At 31.8% G+C, this 16,434-nt stretch overlaps 1 protein-coding gene across 2 annotated transcripts in view; it reads left to right on the forward strand.

The window, feature by feature from the left end:
• LOC140756885 (organic cation transporter protein) overlaps nt 1–7,449 on the forward strand; it is a 55,986-nt gene extending 48,537 nt beyond the window's left edge. For both annotated transcript variants that reach the window (XM_073092418.1, XM_073092419.1), the window contains exons 7-12: nt 1,895–2,000; nt 3,270–3,520; nt 4,127–4,206; nt 4,784–4,959; nt 5,631–5,803; nt 6,505–7,449. In XM_073092418.1, the coding sequence (XP_072948519.1) occupies nt 1,895–2,000; nt 3,270–3,520; nt 4,127–4,206; nt 4,784–4,959; nt 5,631–5,803; nt 6,505–6,679 (961 nt within the window). In that variant the 3' untranslated portion in view covers nt 6,680–7,449. The remainder of the gene's footprint in view (nt 1–1,894; nt 2,001–3,269; nt 3,521–4,126; nt 4,207–4,783; nt 4,960–5,630; nt 5,804–6,504) is intronic.
• The last annotated feature ends 8,985 nt before the right edge of the window (nt 7,450–16,434 follow it).

The raw sequence follows: 16,434 nt of genomic DNA on the forward strand, positions 1-16,434 counted from the left end.
CAAATTGCAATGGGGCTGCCACATAGATAAATTGTCGGGTAGACTCAGTTCGGCGGCATATGCTGTTAAAAAAATTAGACTTCTAACAGATGTAGAAACAGCTAGAATAGTTTATTTTAGTTACTTTCATAGCATTATGACTTATGGTATATTGCTATGGGGGTGCTCGTCACACCTAAATGATATATTTATATTGCAAAAGAGAGCTATACGAGCTATCTACAGCCTGCCTCCAAGAGCTTCACTAAAAGAACTATTTAAAGAAATAAATATTCTAACTGTTATATCCCAATACATATATGAAAACCTAATTTATGTAAGGAAAAATATTGATAAATTTGTAAAACGGTGTGACACGCATAATGTAAATACAAGGAACAAACTTAACCTTTCTACACATGTTACTCGTCTCCACAAAATAAGTAATTCTTTTGTGGGTCAATGTATACGTTTTTATAATAAACTGCCCATCAAAATCAGAAATTTGTCAATTAATAAATTTAAAGTTATTATCAAAAACAAACTTAGTCGTAAAGCTTATTATAAAATTTCTGATTATATTAATGATAAAACAGCTTGGGACTGATCAATAACATAATTATTAGTTAATTAAGAAAATGTCAAAGTGTAGCGTATCTTGCTGAACAAACTTCTTTTTTTTAGATAAATGTAAAGCAAGATACTGGAGCTAACGCTTTATTAATTATATGTAAAAATAATGGCATTTAAAAAAAATTAAAAAGAGAATAATTATTTTTAAAATTAAAAAAGACAAACCCACTGAGTTTCTTACCGGATCTTCTCAGTAGAGGTCGCGTTCCGATCCGGTAGTAGTTTAAGAAAATATTGTAACTGACAATTTGTAAGTGCCGCCGTTGGCCTATACAAAATAAATATATTTCATTTCATTTCATTTCATTTCATTTCATTTCATTTCATTTCATTAATGAAAACTGTTTTTTCTTATAATACAAGTGGATTTTTTTTAATTTCTAAAAAATATATGACTTGCGTTTTACAAACCAAACCTTAACTTTTGTATTAATTTGATTTGATTATAATATGGTAATGTAGGTGTCATTTGAAGGTATTGCTTGATAAACCCACATATTATAATACTCACAAAAAGTAATAAGACATATCTAAAACATTGTCATTAATGATTTATGTTGCAAAAAGTGACAAATGATTAAAATAGCCTTGGAGTTCGAGTTTACGGAAATCCGCGAAACCATTGCATGGTTGCAAATATGTAGAGTTGATTGATTAGTCATTTAACCCTCAAATGTCAAAGGGGTCTATTGAACCCAAGGTCATATATTACAGGGTTATTTATCTAATTTTTTAATATAGATGTAGTAACTAAACGAACATTCAATCTGGCTAATTATATGTGGCTGCTACCACTCATGGTTCTGTGAAATCGATTTTTTTATAATATAGGAGTAGCAGACGAGCATGCAGTCCACCTGATGGTAAGAGGCTACTGCCGCTCATTGACATCTGTAACCCCAGAGAAGACGAGACTCCTATCTTACTTCGGCCACAGATGCGCCGCTACCCCCGAGGGCTAAGCTGGTTGCCTCGGTAAAGTATGTCTCCCTTACCACACTTCAAACCAGAACACAGCAGCGCTACACTGCTGTTATAACAGAAATAGGTGTAGCGGTGGTGCCGCCGGAGTCCGAAGAGTTCTGCCACCTTCAAGAATTAATAAGAAAGTGTTTTAGTTTAGACCACAACTTAGTAATACTAAGTTGTGGTCTAAAACACGGTAACACGGTAACATGGTAAGTATAATATATACTTTTACTGTTATCTTATGTCCTGCCCATGTTTATATTTGAATTTGAATTATTTTGTTTATTTATAAATATATTTTTTTGTTTTCCAGATGGTTAGTGTCACAAGGTAAAATAGACAAGGCTCTTACGATAATGAAGAAGTTCGAGCGAATCAATAAGACCAAGATTCCGGATAAGGTCATCAGTGAATTCACTGTAAGTTTTATACATTTTAATACATTACACGAGACATTTTAGATAAACATAGGAATTTGTAAAAATATCAGGTCATTTTCGTTTCTTAAATAAATTCATTTACATTTCCTATGATATTGGACTTAAAATAACGTATTTTTTTGCCGTGAAAACAAATCAATTTGATCCCAATTTTGAAAACTCTGGGAATTAATTCATTCTATTCGTCGTGTCTGGGCAGGTTTAAGATTCATCACATTGGCAAACTGTAACTTAGTAGTTTATTGTGTGCATAGATAAGTATAGATATCTCACCGCCTTATAATTGAAAAAAAACATTAAATGGCTGACACATAAGTAAAATGGCTGACTGTTTTCCCATTACGTTTCCGACTGTCATGGTGTAATTTACGCAGAACAATGCCAACATGTGCAGCTAAGTGGTGCAAAAACAACACGGACACGAAAAAGTGCAGAGAAATATCGTTTCATTCGTAAATGCTCTAAAAACTTTCTTTTTTTTTTAAATTTTCAAACACGAAAATATATGGCAGTGACAATTTCAATTGTCAAAATTAGTTACATTTTCTTGTTAGGAGAGAGTAATCTTTAATAATCTATGAATGAGCTCATATGTGGCGGAAAATAGAGAAGTGTTTCTTTACAATTAAGACCTATTGTTAACTATTTTTCACAATAAAGAAGATTTGATTTGATTAGTGTAAGATTAGTAGAATTCACAAGTTTAACTATATTTATTGGTACCTGTTAAAGATTGTGATATGATTATAATGAATATCTAATAAATAATCACAAAAAATATACGCGGGATTTGATGGCTGAACCCCGAGATGAGACCCGCAAGAGACCGAATCCATACCATTAGTTTGTAGTATAACAACGCCTGATAAATGTATATCAGATTGTAGATTGAAAAGCGAAAATTATAGGAGTTGCCCATAGATTAGTAAAGATTACTCACTCCTAACAAGAAAATGTACCCAATTTTGAAATAGTTGCGTAAAAAAGTTTTGCCACGTCTCCGTGCTAAAATGTCCCTAAAATATTTGAAATAATTATTTATTTATTACGTAAATTACGCAGTATTAGTTATTTATTCGTAAATTTTCTCCAAAAATGTTTTTATTTATCAAGAATTCAAAAAAAGAACTTACTAATAAGCCGCTTGGAGCTTCATTCAATTTCAAGGCGGCGAAGTATCTTTACTAATCTATGGAGTTGCCCCTTAAAACAAAAGAATAGATATATGTTTAATAACACCCATTCCAGGAATCATCCCTAAAGACCATAAAGGAATCAGAAGCCGAGTGCAGGACCTACTCCGTCCTGGACCTCTTCAAGACTCCTCGTTTGAGGAGGAACGCGATCCTCCTCATCGTTATCTGGATGGCCATCTCCCTGGTCTTCGACGGCCACGTGAGGAACGTTGGGTCTTTGGGCTTAGACATCTTCCTCACTTTCACCGTTGCTTCAGCTACGGAATTACCAGCTGATACGTTTTTGACCGCTGTTCTGGATAGGTGAGTTGATTTTTCACTTAGTTATCTTAGGAACACGTGTTTGAGCCTAGAGATCTTCCTCACGTTCACCGTCGCATCAGCTGATAATTTCTTAACAGGTTGTCTGGAAACTTGGGTTGATTTTCTACGTTATCTTTGATGGTCATGTGAAGAATGTTAGGTCTTTGGGCTTAGACATCTTCTTCACTTTCGCTGTCGCTTCAGCCACTGTGTTACCAGCTGATACTTTCTTAGAAGATGTTCTAAACAGATTAATAGTATGATAGTTATTATAATAAGTTATCATTAAACCTGAGCTCTACCTCAATGCTTTGCTATTCCTGAGTAGTAAAATGGAATGCATCAAGTATTATACATCAGGTATATATAGTACCACTCCCTTCGAACTAGAACTAGGAACGTCTACACATCTGTGAGAGTTCAGAGAGGGCGCTGGCGTAGTTAAACCATGGAAGCCTTACCTTTTTTGAAGTTTACTCTCGGTCTTTTTAGACATGTGAGTTGCCTCATGATCTTTACTTTCTCTAGGTGATAATTATTTTCTAATCGAAAAGTATCGACAATTCGAGCCTGTTTATGAATCTCAATTTTAATCTCTACTTTCAGATGGGGAAGAAGATGGTTAGCCTGTGGCTCTATGGTCATTAGTGGGATCTTCAGTCTTCTAGCCACAGCTGTACCTATTGGTATGTTATAGGTTTCAGATAACGAACATATTTTAAATTGAACCCCTAGAACGTTAGCCATGTCAACTTATATCATATTTTATAAATCTTTTATATATCCGATTTGAAATAACCTCTAAAGTTGCTAAAATCAAGTTCTATAATTACAATGAATTCAAAAATATAATTCCTCTGAAGTATAATTCTAGAATGGAAATTTATAATTGCAATTAAGCCTGGAATTTTATTCAGGCCCTCGAATAATTATAATCCAGGTCTATCTTTTCAATTAATGCAAAAAAAATAATACAAGCCCCTAAACTGTATTTTCAGGGTTCAATTGTTAAAATTAAATTATTTCTAGGTTTTTATTACTGGCTCCTAAAGGCATCGTTTTAAATGCCTTTCTCATTTATCGTCAACAAATCACTGTCCCACTGAAGCACGGGTCTCCTCTCAGAGTGAGAGGGGCTTGGTTTTCATAACTACTAATTATTATTATGTATTATTATTTTTCATTGTTTTTATAACAAGCCCCTAAGGAGTTATTCCAAAATCAATCTCCAACATTTCAACACCACGAGTTTTATCTTCCCAGGTGGACCATCAGCCTCCCTGGCCATCCTCGGCAGGTTCGCTGTGAACATCTCCTACAACATCGGGCTGCAGTACGCTGCAGAGCTGCTGCCGACGGTAGTGCGAGCGCAGGGAGTCGCGCTGATACACATCATGGGCTACGTTGCGTCCATTGTAGCGCCGTTTGTGGTTTATTTGGTGAGATTTTCTTTGAAGTAGCAATGAGTAGCTGATGGTAAGTAGCTACTGTAAGGGTATATTTTCATTACAATAGTTTTAAATTGGTTTATGTTAATAAGATTCTATTTCATTGCTTGTGAGTAGCAAACTAGCGGAAATCTGTATAAAAAGAAAGGATATTATATGTTTTTAGAGAATAAGACGTCATAGAATGGATTGTCAAGGAAAATGAAAAATGGAGTTGTTATTGAATCTTTTATTATATAAAATAGTATTTCAGGAATTATGAGCTTACACTACTACCACCCATGGACATCTGTAACCAACTTCATTTTTACACAGGTTTTACCTAAAGTCGATCACACATACTTTATACTTTACCGCTCCTGAAGGTTAATATGGGCGACTTATAAGTACTTAATATGATAAGAATTTTGATTTTAAAAGACTGTAATTTCATGAAAATGAAGTAGCAAACAAAAATGCAGTGCAGTTTCTGAAAAAAGATGGGAAGTGATCATTGACTTTACTCCAAGTCAATAAATCCTATGTGAGCCTTGTCTTATATCTCTGTCTTTTCAAACCCTTTTAAATCGGAATACAGATGCGCTACTCTGTTGAAAGCAGAAATAATTTGACTTCTAAATACCTATAAATGTTTTAAAACTATTTTTTTTGTTTTTCTCCAGGCCAACGTTTCCCCCGCCCTGCCACTCCTAATCCTCGGCATCCTGGGTATAGTGGGTGGTCTCCTGTGCCTCTTCCTGCCAGAGACCATGGACACGGAGATGCCCCAGACCCTCGCTGATGGAGAGAACTTCGGCAAGGACCAGCGCTTCTGGGATAATCCTTGTTTCCCCAGGTTAGTCACAATCTTTTATCAACAGATTCCATAAAATAATAATTACAATATAATTAAATAATATATACAAATTATTTCTAATTTACATTTTTTATACATGTGTTTAGTCAGGTGTCCAAAAAAGGAATCATAAATAAAAATAAGCCATCAAAGCCAATAAAATTGCCGTGTGAGGGATGGTTCCCAAAACAGTGGCAGCGTTTCCTTGCTGCACGGCAAGACTTTTGTGCATTTTTTTTTAAATCTCACACATTTAAAATATCTTCAATGTTTTAAAGTTTACTTATATGCTATTACAACATCTGATTTTCGCGAAAAGTTCACTAAATAATTAGCCGAACAATGACGAATATGTAACGCCATATATGAATATAGACGCATAATCTTTTGATTCGCGGCAAAAAACTGACTGTATAAAAACTTTCGGTAAAAAATCTTTTTTTTTCCGTTCTCAATAAATCTTTACAATTTGTGTTTTTAAATTATTGCATTTTATATTTTTAGTATTAATTAAGTTAAACATGAAAAAAATGTACAGACCTGAAGATAATTAAATGCTTTGAATAACTAAAAATTCCAAGTAAACCAATTTTTTAACGTTTGTAAAAAATAATTAAAAGTAAGAAGCTGAACTCTTATTTTGGATGCTGTAACTGTAAGTAAATCCGTAATCAATATTTTTTTTTACATTTCCATTACAGAAAGAAGAACAACGAAGACACAGACAAATACACACACAGGAAATCAATTCCTACTGAAGACCATTTTGTAAGAGCTCTCCCCGCTGTTGGCGCTAGAGCCTCCATCAGAGCCTCCATCAGGCTATCTTCTAGAAGTACGCTAAGAAATAGAGAAGGAAGTGATAATGTTGTGTGAAAAACTACTCAAGGTTTCATGGACTTGATTTTGTTGATTTTATGCAGGTTTCCATTTTTTGGAACGGAAAGTTGACTTTTTCCATTTTGTGAACGGAAACTTGATTTTTTCCATTTTGTGGAACGGAAAGTTGATGTTTTCCGTTTTGTGTAAAGGAAATTCTGGTTTCTATTTTTATGATAAGAGACACACGTTTTGGTTTTATTATTTGGAGCAATTATTGAGCAAAGTTTAAAGATGGGAATTTATGCTGAACCATTTATAAAATTATTTCCGTAATAAAAAGATAAAGTAATAGATTGAAATTAAAATTCGAAATCTTTAGAAACTTTGTTATTAAACAATGTTTTTGCCGATATATTTAATTTAAATTGCCAACTTTTCTTTTATTATTTTTTTCTAGTTTTCACAATTAACTTAAAATGATTATTGCCTTATTCCTAAATTGTGATATTTAAAACAAAATGGTGTTCTCATATTAATTGTGATATTAAATATTAAAGTACAATCGGATTTGAAAATGAATGAATGAATATAAATTATACAAAGGATTTGAATTATGTTATTGGAAGGGAGATTACAATTATTGTAATATACAGTAATGAAAATTTGTAGATTCGTTTTACTAACGCTATGTATAATTGGGAGTATTGTATACTTTAAAAAAAATAATACACGAGAAAATATAGATTAAAAATTAAATTATACAAACCATATGTATTATTGTTATGTATTATAATATGTCATATATAAGCATAGAAAAGAAAAGCAAGTAAGTATACTGTATATTTTTGTTAGAGTTTTTTGGATTTAAATTCAAATATATCAATCGTTTTAGTCAAAAAATTTTGGATATCTATTTTAAAATATTCATAAAAACACAAATAAAAAAAATAAGTCAAGAGGGTAATTCAATAGTAATATGTATTTATTATATACATAGTGAAGTGAAATGTATAAAATTTTGTATAATTCAGTATTTAATAACTTTCAAATCGAATACATTATCTTTTTTATATACTTAAATAATATATTTTTATAATTGTATATTTTTTTAATATTGTACAATTATACATTATTCCCCAATTATATTATTAGTGAATAGTATTTGATATAACTTTGAACAAACAGATGGACAAACATATAATCAACAAGTATAGTAAGTATAACTAAATATAATGTAAATAAATAGTTTAATTAATGATATTATTTATTGATTAAAATTTTTCAACTGTTAATAATTTATTGGTTTTTAATTGACATTTAAACTCTTGCCCAATCAAATGTATCTGTGATTTTTGATTATATTTTATATTAATATATTGAAAAATGTTGTAAAATCTCATCATCGTAGTAGCAAAGTGTAGACGCCTTATTTGTTAAGCCCGATATAGTTTTGACATTTAATGCTACAGAGGCGCCATTTACTTTGTAATGCCGTCTACCTTCTTTTATTAAACCTTCTATATTTATTTATTAACTAAATAAATAAATATATAATAGAAATGTATATATATATATATATATATATATATATATATATATATATATATATATATATATATATATATATATATATATTATTAACAGTGTTATTTTAATGTACTTAGATAATAAGTTGATTGTATATTTCGTATAAGTGTTAAATTGTAGCGAAAAGAACAAATTGTAGCAGTATTTTTTTATTTTATTTTCCTGTGATTTTTGGTGCAAATTTTTAAGAGTATACGAATCTGATTCTGTGATAAAAAATACTGATAAATAAAAAATATAAATTAATTATTTTTTTATTTACCATAAACTTAAGTTATACTTGAATATAAACACTTTTATACCCATAGACAAATTAAATAAAAAAAATGATAATAATCATTTCTGAAAAACCATCAAGCCGTTTGGACTGTGGTGAAATAATGCCTACATCATAGATTAGTAAAGATATCTCACCGCCTACTAATTGACGAAGTCAAAAAAAAATCAAACAGCTTACGGGTTTCATGCATGTACACGAAATTACTCACACACTCACGTAAAACAGTTTACGGTTTTTCCCATAACGTTTCCGACCGTCGTGGTGTAATCAACGCGGAAAAATGCCGACATGTGCAGTAAAATGGTGCAAACACAGCACGGAATCTAAGAAAAAGCGCGGAGAAGTATAATTTCATTCGTAAGTGGTCTAAAAACTACATATTTTTAATATTTCACAAACACGAAAATATATAACATTGACAGTACTAAGTGTTGCCAGTACCTCATTGTGAATTACTTTACATGTGGGAAATAACTTGCAAGTAAAATTAGATATTGATTATGTGTTTTATTTAAATTTAACAGAAATAATAGCTACGTACGAGTAACATTAAATTGAAATATTATAATATTATTAAATTATAATTAAATTTTTGAAATATTTTTTTCAGTCGAATCATAACAGGTAAATAATAATAATAATCACCTTCAAAATATTCATACGTAAATATCGACGTAACTTTTGCGTCACTTTACTTTTGGAAGGAATACATTGTCTCTTTCTTGTCAGTAACTTAATCATGGCGGACTAAACACGAAAAATAATGAAACAGTAATATCTCCTCATTTACTTGTGATTTGTGATTCCATGAAGCTTGTTTATTTATTATTTTTTTTTGATGTGAAACATCTATAGCCGCACGTAAAACCGATTTCTGGCGTGGCGACGCATGCCGTGGCGCACGCTATACGATGGTATATATATACAGTCTATATGCAGTAGTGTGTACGGTGTGGCGCCATGCGCAATCGAATTCAATAAATAGTCATCGTTATCTGGAAAAAAATCGTAATATTTTATTTTATCATTATGACATATTTAGTTCCTATCACAATATGTTCTTTTCTGCATATTACTTTAACAAAATAATGTCGATGTTTCACATCTGCCAGGCGTCCCGTGACGGCTCACATTTTTTTGTTTAATTTGTACATTTACGGATTTAGTTAATCGTTGTTATAGCAATTGTATATTTTATGTTTGTTGTTGCACTGTCACATATTTTCTTCTGTATATTTTTTTAATTTTTAATATATTTTACTTTTTATTGCTTATTAGTTATGGTGTGCGTTGAGTATATTTCATAAATAAACATTACTTTCGTAATACACATTTAATTTAATCCCTTTTCCCTTGCTACTCTAAGCGCCTACTAAATTATACTACTAAGAAAACAATTCGTCATGTGGTGTAGATACAGACGACGGGATTGGTCATTTTATTGTTTGAATTCTTGACAAATAGAACCTTTTTAGAGAAAGTTTACGTATAAATAACGAATACTTCGTAATTTACATAATAAATAAATACGTATTTCAAACATTTTAGGGAGACTAGAACGGAGATGTGGCAACACTTTATTATTACGCACACAATTCCTACTGTCAAAACTGGCTTCATTTACTTGTATGGAGTGAGTTATCTTTACTTATCTATGGCCTACATACATACACTAGAAAAACATTACCTTCTAAAATCAAGTAGAATTATAAACACGATTGATTTACATTTGAGGCAACTCGGCAAGGCAAATCGGCTTCAGGTAGCACCTGCTCTACATGGAGTTGTTACAGATGTCCATACGACAGTGTTACCATCAGGTGGACCGCATGCTCGTCCGCTACTCCTACATTATATAAAAATAACATCTTAGTCCTTACGTGGCAACTGTGATCGGCTTCAGGTAGCACCTGTTCTAAATGGAGTTGTTACAGATGTCCATACGACAGTGTTACCATCAGGTGGACTACATGCTTATTTGCTCCTTAAGGTTAAAAAAATGGCCAAGTACACGTTGAACTCGCGCACGGAGGCTTCGTACTACGAAATTTGAAGGTGGTAGAACCCTTTGTGGTTCGACTCCGGCGACACCACCGCCACACCTATTTCTACCTAATAACAGCAGTGTTAGGCGCTGCTGTGTTTCGTTTTGAAGGGTGTGGTAAGGGAGACAGACTTTGCCGAGGCGTTCCAGCTTAGTCCTCAGGGGTAGCGGTGCATCTGTGGCCAACCTCAGGTTCGAATATGTAATCCTATCTGGGGTTGATTACCGATGTCCATAGGCGGCAGTGGCCACTTACCATCAGGTGGACTGCATGCTCGTCTGCTACTCCATATTATAAAAAAAAAAACGAGAATTGTATTTTTTTTAGTAATTGGTATTATAATTATACTAGCCATTGAAGTACATATTACTGTTAAATAGATAAAGCGAATAAACGCCGAAAACTAGCGGTTTGTTCTATGGCGACCCCCGTTTATATTGTATTTCTTTTATTTTTGTTGTAATGCCACCATTATACATACTCTGTAAAAAAAACAAATGTCTATCTATTACGGTTCCGGAGATATACCCCTGTGACAGACGTACAGACGGACAGACAGCGAAGTCTTAGTAATAGGGTTCCGTTTTTACCCTTTGGATACGGAACCCTAAAAATCATCGGAAAATATGTGGTTTTAATTAAACCTGTACCTAGAATTGAACCCTGAATCTACCTATTAGGCTCCCATCTTATTGTACTACTGTACTTACACAATAATTAACCGTTCTTATCAAGTAAGTAACATAAAACCAGATAAATCCAGTTATCACCAAATGACGCAGATGATATCTAAATATTATTTTTATTTACTTTATTTGTTAACTAAAAAAAATATATAAGCATTGGTGATACGGGAAGCAAATCAAATCAAATCAAATCATGTTTCTTTATTCAAAATAGGTTCTTTGCAGAACATTGTTTGAAAGACCACCACGACACAAGGTGTTTCTTTATGGAGACAAAGAACAGCAGCAGAAAGAAGCAAAAAGTCTTTTAAATATAAAAAAATGTGAGCCGTCACGGGACGCCTGGCAGATGTGAAACATCGACATTATTTTGTAAAAGTAATATGCAGAAAAGAACATATTGTGATAGGAACTAAATATGTCATAATGATAAAATAAAATATTACGATTTTTTTCCAGATAACGATGACTATTTATTGAATAAAAATTTATTTTCATTAAATACAAAAATTTACGAATTTATTTCAAATCGTGACTACTTAATTCGTTTAATCAGTGACTTCGGTAATAGTTATATTCGATGTTGCCTCTGAGGACGGTATTACTGTGACAATTGGTCGATGGTAACTGAAGTATGTTACAAAAGTATTGGACATAACATTATCAAGATATCTAATAAATACAGCATCTATTGTTGTTCCGTATCTGGTGGTAGCTTCTCTTGGATTGTTATTAATTTGCAATTGAAATTCTTCTTGGAGAAACGTAATTAATGGCGTTGATTCATCTTTTGCAAAATTTACATTGAAATCCCCAGCTAAAATCAATGGTAGTTTGTCTTTATTGGTTTTGAAAGTTATTGAACCTTTGTGACTGTACGGAAATAATCTCTCGTGTAAAAATGAAATGATGTCATTTATTTTTTTATTAGGAGAAATGTACACAACAATCATCATCAATTCACTTCCATCTTCTAGTTTAACATGTGAGGCACACATATCGCCAATAGTTTCATTGACAAAAACTTTCATTGATTGAATTGAACTGTCATAGATCAATGAAAAAATTTTCATTGATCTATGACCATAGATCAACAGAACAGAAGTGACATTTTATTGAAGCTCACGATGTTCATACGTGTATGTTATAGTTTAAGATCCCACTGCTTAATTTTTATATTAGTGTGTTTTAGTCAAAATATAACTTTTTATAGTTTATTTTAATAAAATAAAATCGATATATGGGAAATTCTGTATCCTAATCTCTAAATTTTCTTCGATATCTGTGGTAAATAATAAAAAATATTACCATAAAATTTATATAGGATAGTATACGGTATTTTAAAATTTCTTTAATTGAATAAATTAACCTAAACATAATTTAATAAACAATCTTTGTATAGCCAGAAATTAATCCTCAAAAAGACCACGGTAAGATTATATAAAATTCGCATGTCACGATGTTAGTTACTGTACTCCTGCGAAACGCTCTTACTGATCTTCATCAAAATTTATATGCATATTCAGTAAGTCTGAGAATTGGCTACTATCTATCTATTTTTCATATCTCTTAAGTGATAAGGGTTGTTCACCCTTAACATTTTTTTTATTTATATGGCAACACAATGTTTGCTGGGTCAGCTAGTACATTTATAAAATGTACACAACTTTGCAATTAATGGTCGTGTGTAAAATAAAACTGAAAATAATAAACATAAATTAGTAAAGATACTTCGCCGCCTTGAAATTGAATGAAGCCACAAACGGCTTATTAGTAAGTTTTTTTTGAATTCTTGACAAATAAAAACATTTTTAGATAAAATTTACAAATAAATAACTAATACTGCGTAATTTACATAATAGATAAATAATTATTTCAAATATTTTAGGGACATTTTAGCACGGAGACGTGGCAAAACTTTTTTACGCAACTATTTCAATTCTCTAAACTGGGTACATTTTCTTGTTAGGAGTGAGTAATCTTTACTTATATACGATAATAAATATAAACAATTTTTAAATCGTATATTTTAAACCAGTCGATACATCTGTATAGATACATTCTTTCATCAAATTATATATTTATATAATAATAATTTATTTAGTTAAACTGTACTATAACATTTCTACGTAAACGATGTACTAAAACTATTATCGACAGTTCTGGACATTTTTTACCTTCTGTTCCATTATTTCATTGTCTTTGACAAGCATGAGTATCAATGAGAAATATACGTCCATACGTCCCGTTTTTAACGGGACAGTCCCTTTTTTCGATGCTTCGTGCCGTTGTCTCCGAAATGAACCGTTGCCATTGTCAATTAAGTAACAGTAAATATTATAATTGTGAAAAAAACATGGGGTGCTCCATTTATCAGTTTTCATAAAGCGCCCCACATTTTTTGCACAATTATACTATTTACTTTTCCTTAAATGATTCCTAGATTGAAAATTATTTTCTACTTTTTAGTTAATTTTATCATAAAAGCGTGTTTTTTATTATTTCTAACTATATTTTTTCAAGTAAAAAGTATTTGACATAAAAAAATCGATGTCCCGTTTTGACTGAAGTAATCATTGGTCACTATATTCCATGGTCAATATTTACGTTTGCGTACACTTGAAACGCAAGGTCAAACACTAGTTGTCTTTTTTTATCACATTGTTCTAATAGCTCTGTCCCTTATAGAACATTTGTCTATGTAGTTAAAGGTAATCGTCGCCACGCCAGAAATCTTTTTTACGTGCGGCTATAGATGTTTCACATCAAAATAACGCTTCTTAACTCAAGTAACAGACAAACTTGCAGTTCACCTGATGGTAGTCACTGCCACCACATATTTTTCATAATACAGGAGTAGGAGACAACCGGCATCTACCTAGCAAGGGCCCCTTTTACGTGGGGCCCCGACCAAGGGCCCCTTTTGCTTGAATAGCAAGTGTTGCAAGTGTTGTGGTGCCCGCCTAGTCGAACCATACCCATTCTATCATGCTATCTATGTAATATATAACTAAGAGATGTTTCTTATTTATATAACAACATATTACTTTATTAACATTAATATAAAGTCATATAAAGTTATTGCAGTCTCAATGCATCTTACAGTAACGCAAATATGTTATGATTTTAACCAAGTTTGATGCACAGGAATATAGCCGTTAACTTTAAGATTTAAGGGTCATTATCGCTTGTATTTTAAGGCATGTACAGTTAAACTATAAGTTCATTGTACAGAGAACAATTACAGTTTAATTGAGAAGTACACGCTACATAGGAACTAGAGAGTTAAGAAGGTACAGAAAGCACTGTATTTTAAGTAATACCTATTTTAAAAGTAATACAGAGACTAAGTTTTGAGGAGGCCTTCATTTGAGGAGGGAGGGCATGGTAGAAATAACTAAGAAAGACATGAACTATATGAATGGATAAAATAATAATCATGTGAGATAAAATGTAATGATAATAAAGATATGTATGTAATATTTAGAAGTCAAAAATAAAACCATTTTTAATTAATTTAAATTCTGAAACGTATAATGTAAAAAAGTAAATAATAAAACACACTTGAATATAGTGGTAAAACCATTACGGTTGGGAAAAAAGTCAAATGAAAAAAGTCATTTCTATTTTATTAATAGTCGTCGTACAATAAATTTATTGACCATACGCTCAATCGATGGTGGTATGGTGACCATGACCATTATGACATCATATACTTATACAATAACTTTATTGTTTATAACTTGTATTGGTCCAAATCTAAATTCGACAATAATGACATATTTTTCTAATACTTTTATTGTTAACACTTAACCTCGCTAGTAAAAAATAAAAAAGGGATAATAAACATAATTTATACGAAAACAACAAAATGGAGTGCTTAAAAATATAGCCTATGTGACTCCCACAATTTAGAGGAATCTAACGACACCTCATATGTTAATCCGTCAAGCCGTTTGGGCTGCAGCGTGACAAAGAATGGGACGTACATACATAACGCTTGGAAAACATTACCCTCCGCAATTTAATAAAAAAAGACAAAATGACGTCATTAATGTGATGTTTTGCGGGGCATAGGTGATTTTACATAGTCGAGTTTTCTGTTTTTGAAAATATATAAATTGTTTTTCTTTCAGTAATCGAAATAAAAACTGAAACTTAATACAATACTCGTACAATCTATATCTATCTAAATTATATTTAGATAGATCTGAAGGACTCGATTTTGAAGTCTGGGGGCCCTGGGTCGAGGAAGAAACGGAGGCTCCTAATTATTTACTGAATAAAATAAACATTTTTTTCATAAAGTCTTTCAAAAAAATATAGCCAATAAATAAAATTATTTGAACAAAGAATATATACTTATTTTAGTGCAAATATTGTCGGTAAAAATGCAAAAAAATCTTAATGGTTCAGAACAAAACATGCGTCAGTAGCGTTCTGACGAATTTTGCATTTTATGGGGGCCCCTCTCTTATGGAGGCCCTAGGGCAGTAGCCCAGCCTGCCCTCTCTTAATCCGACACTGTACAAAGTATAATTTTTACATCACTACTATTACTTTCAATGTAATTTTCAATTTAAACATAGGAGCATACTTCCGCATGCCTTATTCAATATTTACAATTATGCATCATCAATCTCATAGTTTCTCCGGACAGCTGACTATCATATATGACATATAACACTAGTTTCCTTCGACTTCGCTCGTGTATAAATTAATTATCACTTACTTTAACGGTAAAGGAAAACATCGTGAAGAAACCTGCATACCTGAGAGATCTTAAAAATCGATCTTAAAAGTATGTGAAGTCTACCAGTACGCGCTTGGCCTTAATCCTTCCCATTTTGAGAAGACACCCGTGGGACAGTAAAATAATTTGTTCCACCTTTAAAATAATTATTAATTTCTAATACGCACGTAACTTCGAAAAATTAGAGGTCTAAATATAAATCCAATTAGTTTTTAACTTCAAGCATATATGCCGACTTTTCAAATAATGTCAATTTCAAACTTTTCAAACGATTTTTCAAACATACAGATAAACTGAACAATTTTACTATAAATATAGTAAAAGATCTATTGAGATAGTAACCCCATTTTGATGGCTTATTTACTATTATTCCTTTTGTGGCGCTACCCTTCTTCTTGGTAAGTAATTTGAAACATATAAGCGTCTATTTCTAAGTAATTTTCAACAATAAGTTGTTA

The sequence above is a fragment of the Epargyreus clarus genome, unplaced genomic scaffold (assembly GCF_041222505.1).
Source record: "Epargyreus clarus isolate Ecla_fem2 unplaced genomic scaffold, WU_Ecla_fem_2.2 ptg000036l, whole genome shotgun sequence".
Taxonomy (NCBI): Eukaryota; Metazoa; Arthropoda; class Insecta; order Lepidoptera; family Hesperiidae; genus Epargyreus; species Epargyreus clarus.